Here is a 6,398-nt window from a genome sequence, read left to right on the forward strand (position 1 = left end):
AGAGCATCTGTACATTGACACACCAAATACCACACACTAGTAACTTAGGACCTAAGTTCAAGAAAGCTAAGAAATTTGTCTGGAGTCACCCAGCTAATTTGTTGAACAGTTACAATATAAAACCCTTTTTCATTATCAAGACCCAATCTTAACCATTGTAATATTTCCTAGAGTAAGTTCTGTATCCTTGAAGCCCTTCCTTTCCTAAAAATGAAGAAATGGTTCTGAGGTCAAAAAGTCAACGGGTAGTTATCTACATTAATGAGACCTTGAAATAATCTCTGAAGTTCACTACAGAAAAAGAATATGAACTAGATGAGTAGTAAGCTTTCTTCCAATCAAAATGTAATATGTGAAAATGTGTATCAGAAACAGTACTTTTTTAAAATATTTTTTATTTTTCTAAGAATATATCCCTCTTTAATTTCTTTTACTAAACTGGAATATGTGTTATGTCTTCCTGTACTTGATCTCTTAACAAAAACCAGGTCACATGGTCCCTACATAAACAAAGTAGCAATAACCGAGGACATATAAACTTTAAGTGACCTGAGATGAGTATTTTTTTAAAATAAGTATAATTATCAAAATTCTATGAATGCCAACATGTACTGATGTAAATGTAGCAGAAATCCTAAAGAAAGTGAAACATAAATAAAATACATGTACAGGGTTATGTGGGTACATTTAAGTATAGTTATAGATAACTTTGAAATAATTTGTGCATATTTTTTCTGCTGTTTTAAAGCATTCGGCATATACAAAGAAACTGAGATACTTTTAAGCAATCACTATTTTGGCTAGCTTTTGTATTAAATAGTTCAGTTTAGCAAATTAAGTATTGGCAAAGCCCAATTAAACCTGAGTGATTTCTTAGTCATGAAAGTATCACAGAAGGACAGAACTGGACTTTTTGTGCTGAATCCAATGTAATATATATTAACGTTGATTTACTGCAGTGCATATGAATGTTATCATGCAATGTTACTTCGACAGTTTTTTTTAATTGCAAAAAGGTCATTGTATTAGTTTTTAGTAAACAACTGGTAAGTTTATATACAAAAAGATCATAATGCAATAATTTCTAAGTCTGAAGTGCATTGTTAGCAAAAAGACTGACATTATAGCTAGTTAAGACAGAAAGAATGCTCACATAACTAAGGGGTAGGTTTCGCTAAAATAATTTTAGGATTACTTCTTCTAAAGACATACATGTTACAAGTTGACAATAACATGACTTCTGTCTTACCTTCCCTGGTTTGATCTCAATGGGAATTAAACATTTTATATGACCTGCTGTACAGGTTGTGTTGCCAGATACAGAGAGGAGCTCATCCATCAGGTTCACACCCTCTTTCTGGAGCACAGTGGCTGTTTTGTTAAATGAGACACGCCAAGAGACTATGACATCTTCAAAGGCCCTAGGGACAAAGAGAGTGCATGCAAACAAAGTGAAAGATTGCAGCATCCTAAAACTACTGCTGAATGTGCTGTCACAGGGTATAAGTATAGCTCACTCTCCAAAGTCTAACTCTACCACTGATATGCAGAAAGTGATCAATTCCCCTCGTTACAGGTGACAAATTAGAGCCTGAGTTTACACAGCATTCTTTAACCACACATTTAAATAAGTTTCATTGTATTTCTGTATCAGGAATGTGAAAACAGTAATATTTTTCCATCTGCTACATCTTCTTGAGCCAGAGCTATGGCAACAAAATTATATGAAGCCCTGATTTCAAGTAAACGCTCCTCATTTCTTTTAAAAAGAATTCTTCTAAAGGAAATCCATGACTTCTAAAATTCGTTATTATAAAAATTAATGACAAAAGATGACCTATATTTTCAGAGAATATTTAGGTTCAAAATGGAAAAGACTATACATCCATGTGTGTGTGTGTACCAAAGGTTACATGGGATGCACACTGAGAGGATGCCTAGCAAACAATATTAAGTTGCAAACATCTGGTATTCCAAATCTCCCTACCAGTAAGAAGCTGTGCAGGTGGAGTTACAGAATATAGATCAGTAAATACTATCAAATGATGACTCACATAATCTGACATCTCTCTAGTACTCTACGAAGCCCAAAATGTCCAAGGTAGCTGTAAGTAGTTTTGACCATAAACCAACAATGTTAAATAACTGATGAAGTACCAGAGCATCTGTACATTGACACACCAAATACCACACAGCCTGTTTCATTTTACAGAATTTAAATCATATACTGTAGTTTCCAGGATATTATACCTTCCATACCTACATATAAACATACCTGTTTGACTGCCTTGTGACAGCAAGATGCAATCTGCTCACACCAGCTCCTTCACCCAGTCTTAGTCCACTCTGGGAATCCTCACTGAATCCTATAATGCCATTATGAAGGTCACTCCCTGACAAGAAAAATGGAGGGTTCTATTTAAGACAAAAAAATCTCCAGTGCCTCAGTCATCATTCCAGCTAAGATAGCATACAAGTGAGAAATTCACAAATGAGAAATTCACAAGTGAGAGGGGAGTGGTAGTTTTAAAGGACTTTCTTGAAAAATGAAATCAAGGAGGGAAATAGTTTGAGAACAGAAAACTAGAATAAAGAAAGCATGAAACCCTACTCTTCACACTGACTGACACAAAACTCTGGTGAGACTGTATTTGATCATCTTGACATATTTATCTATTTATTTTTTAAACTTAGTATATCCCCCACAGAATGTCAGTTCTACTAGGGCATCCAGACAATGGGAACTCAAGGCTACTGACATGCTAATACTGATGTCACTGTTAGGATTCAGTCACTGGTCATGTGTGTGTAATGCATGTATCACATGTAGGGAATGTAAGCACGAGAGAACTTTATCATGCTCAGTTAAGTGGTGCTTTGGCATGCCAAACTGATATGATTTGGTCAGCCATTTTGACTGAGGAACACTTCTTTCTGGTGCTCAGCTGCTATCCTGAGCCCCAAAGAAGCCTCTGCCACCATCCAAACAAAGACCACAAGATCTCATGATCCAGGAACTAGAGGGGTAATGGGTAAGACAGCCATGCACCTCCAGTAACCCACTCATTGGTCTGTTCCTGTAAACCTAGTATCTAAGTATTTTAACTATCAGGTCTGATCATATTCAAGTAACTATACTAAAATATCTATGTCATGGCGGGGAGAATGTTGAGTACAGAAGTGTTAACAGGAACATAGGTGACAGTAAACGAATGTCAATCCAAGTAAATAACTTGTAGCATATAACTTTAATTTACAATACTCACTGACCCACAGGAGTAGGAATAAATGACACTGGGTAGAACTGTCGTAAATCTGTAGGTTACCGAATGGGGTGATGCTAGGGAGGAAAAGTCTGTATGCAACTAAAAATTATGACTGACTTTTAACTGAATGGCAAAGCAAAAATTCTAGGAGACATCAAATGCTATGGGGATAATGATGATGTTCTAGTATTTGTCTTTTATAAAAGAGAAGCATAAACCATGAGTTAGTATTTCAAGCAAAGTCTCTCCTAATTGATCTGGACCAAAACTTTTAGGCATCTTGACTTGTAATATCTTCTCACTATATTTTTATCATAGTGTCATCTGAAATTAAAACAGTGTATAAAATTAATAAACACTTGGATAAAAGAGCAAAGAGGGTAAGAAGCATGAGATGGTCTTATTAATACTATGATTTGTATAAGACATTGTCAAATTGAGGTAATCCACCTAAACACATACCTTGAATAATAATCATGGTAAAAGCTGAAAGTCCACCATCATCTCTCCCCTTCACAGTATATGCTCCCTCTTGAAGTTCTGTGAGAAACACGTAGAAGAACTCCTGGCCCTCAGGTTCATCGTCATCTAAAATTCGAACCAATACTTTATGTTCTCTGTCTCCATCTACAAATGGAAGGATGAAAGTTTGTTCTTCAAAGTCTTCTTCCTCAAGTGCCCACGTTAGATTGGCAATTCCATAGCTACTCGGAGAGGGGAACACATTTGGCTCCCTCTGAGCAGATCTTCCACCAAAAGTCTTAACTGATACACTGATGTTGCCAGTACAACTTCCAGTTCTTCGAACAAAAACTTCTGCAGTATTCAGCGTGCCATTCTTTATCTCCTCTTCAGTGTAAACAACGGATGGCCAAAGACTAAACATCCCATAAATGGAAACGTTGGCAGTGACAGTGGCCACATCAGGCTTCTCAGACACAGAAGGTGCACTAGGAAGAGTGCCGAGTTCCATAGGGACAGCAGTTATACCACTTGCATCGGTAACAACGGTAACCATTTCTGTTGACAGTAGAGTGATAGCTAAACTGGTTGTGCCAGACTGTGTGGAGGACGGGCCGGTTTCCAGAGGCGTGAGAGTTGTGTCATCTGCTATAGCCACAGTTGTCTGGGGGGAAGAAACATCCAATCCCACCAGGTCATCATCATCCAGTATTGTGATCACTGCTACACTGAAATCTAGATTCAGGCGTGGCCTCCAGTCAGCATCAAAGTGTTGCACTCCTTTCATTTCTACAGAAGTTAGATTGATGTAAAAAGTTTCTTCCATCTCAGGAAGTTCATCATCAATAATGACTATTTCAAAATCAGCCTCAGCTTGTAATTTTTGAAAAAGCAGTTCCTTATTCTGAACAGTCTGAAAGTCTTCCTGTGGCTTTGCACTTCCTGCAGTTGTCTGATAGGAAACTTGAATGAGATCACCGTGAAATCCAAACAGTCTTTGCACATGTAATCTGATCACCTGTGCATTCTCTGATACTATGATATTTCTTGAACTAGGGGAAAATTCAAAGATTCCCATTGGTTCAATTTCTGCAGCAGTGAAACCTGATCTGGAAATTTTAAAAAAGGGTGAAAGAATGGATGAGAAAATAGAAACACAATGTAGATACTCACCTTTCACATCTTTTTAAGGTACTGCTCATGACAGCATCTAAAAATGGCATGCCCCTTCAAATCTCCTAACACCATAATTACTTATTCAGAACATAAAAATGTAAGAACAGAAGCTGCAGCAATGGGCTTGAAAGTAAGAAGTACAGAGATTTTTGGTCTGTTTCTCCAGTTACCCCACAGCAGCACTCCAGAAATATGAAACCTTGTAATCCACATGCAGGACCCCAAAACTTCTGAAGATGTTCTGGTGTCAGCCAGTAGAAATAGCTGCCCTTACTGGGAGTAACATGCTTGCTACCTGCAACTGGCCAGTCCTGAGGCTATTCTTTCACACAAATGCGCTGGTTGAGAACAGGGTTGGTCTTACCTCAGCTGAGCCCCGCCGGGGGTGCTGCTCTGCACCTGAGAGAGATGGACAGGGAAGGCCTCAGGTCGGCCGGGGAAGGGCAGTGTCCACAACCAAACTCCTTTACTTTGTTCTCCGTGGGAAAAAGAAAGGCTCCCTGGAAGGCAACATGAAAAGGAAGCAGAGAAGCTTCTCTCAGTTCTTAGATGTGATCCAACTCTTAAAATAGCAGTGAGGCCCTCCTTGGTGGCACAACGGGTTAGGACGCAGCACTGCAAGCTGGCTGCAGCCCCTTCAGTGCGAGTTCAATCCCCTGCCCCAGAGGTGACCCACATGGCGCAGCAGACTTCTCCTGACCCGTCTGCTTCTCCCTTCAGTAGTGCACTTCATCGATCTGCCTGTTCTGCTACCCACTCTTTCTGGTGAATCTTCTCACTGCCCCTGCACTTCTGACCTGTACCCCAGTTTGGTATGCATAACTAAATAAATCTTTTTTTAAAAAAGGTAGTGAAAGTTTCTTTTCCAAAATTCTAACACAATCCACAAAAAGTAAAAGATTAAAAAAAAAAAAAACGCAGGGAGGGAGCTAAATAGATCGTCCCTACAGCACACAAAACTGCCTTTAATTCCTGCCCATTCTTCTCATTAATCCCTTTTGCTCCTGGGTCAAGTTGTCAACTAGAAAATCAAGTAATGGGAAGAGAATAGTACTTGGAAAACTTTGATGTGTGACCACTGAGGGACTTTGGTTTAAATTCTGGCCTTAGTGTGCTTTTAAACACATATTTTGAGTTATTTGGCATTGCATCATTGAGATTTTGCCATACTTCAGGAAAAATTTTGGGAAGTGGCAGACACGTTCAGTGCCCTGTGGTGATGGTACCACAGGTGTAAAAAGCACCACATTTATCAAAATATATACATTAAAGTATGCCAAGTTTTGTATGTCAGTTAACCCCCAATAATTTGCTTCAGAAAAAATATCACAAATAAGGCAGAATAAAACAACTGTCCAATTGGCTCAGTTGATGCACATTTATTGTACTGGTCTCATGTTTGAAGATTTTTATTATGAAAGCTCAAGAAAATGAACAAACATGTTTGAAGATCTCAATCTAGGGACTCCTGCTATTTTAGATAAATCAAGTTGT

The 6,398-nt window shown here is 38.4% G+C and overlaps 1 protein-coding gene across 1 annotated transcript in view; it reads right to left on the minus strand.

Moving 5' to 3' along the window:
• ADGRV1 (adhesion G protein-coupled receptor V1) overlaps window positions 1-6,398 on the minus strand; it is a 402,490-nt gene that overhangs the window by 256,581 nt on the left and 139,511 nt on the right. Inside the window, exons 71-74 of the mRNA XM_004678139.1 lie at window positions 5,269-5,404; window positions 3,729-4,837; window positions 2,276-2,393; window positions 1,250-1,421 (exon numbers count right to left, since the gene is read on the minus strand). Of these exons, the coding sequence (XP_004678196.1) occupies window positions 1,250-1,421; window positions 2,276-2,393; window positions 3,729-4,837; window positions 5,269-5,404 (1,535 nt within the window). The remainder of the gene's footprint in view (window positions 1-1,249; window positions 1,422-2,275; window positions 2,394-3,728; window positions 4,838-5,268; window positions 5,405-6,398) is intronic.

The sequence above is a fragment of the Condylura cristata genome, unplaced genomic scaffold (assembly GCF_000260355.1).
Source record: "Condylura cristata isolate star-nosed mole 26May11 unplaced genomic scaffold, ConCri1.0 scaffold00007, whole genome shotgun sequence".
NCBI classification, from domain to species: Eukaryota; Metazoa; Chordata; class Mammalia; order Eulipotyphla; family Talpidae; genus Condylura; species Condylura cristata.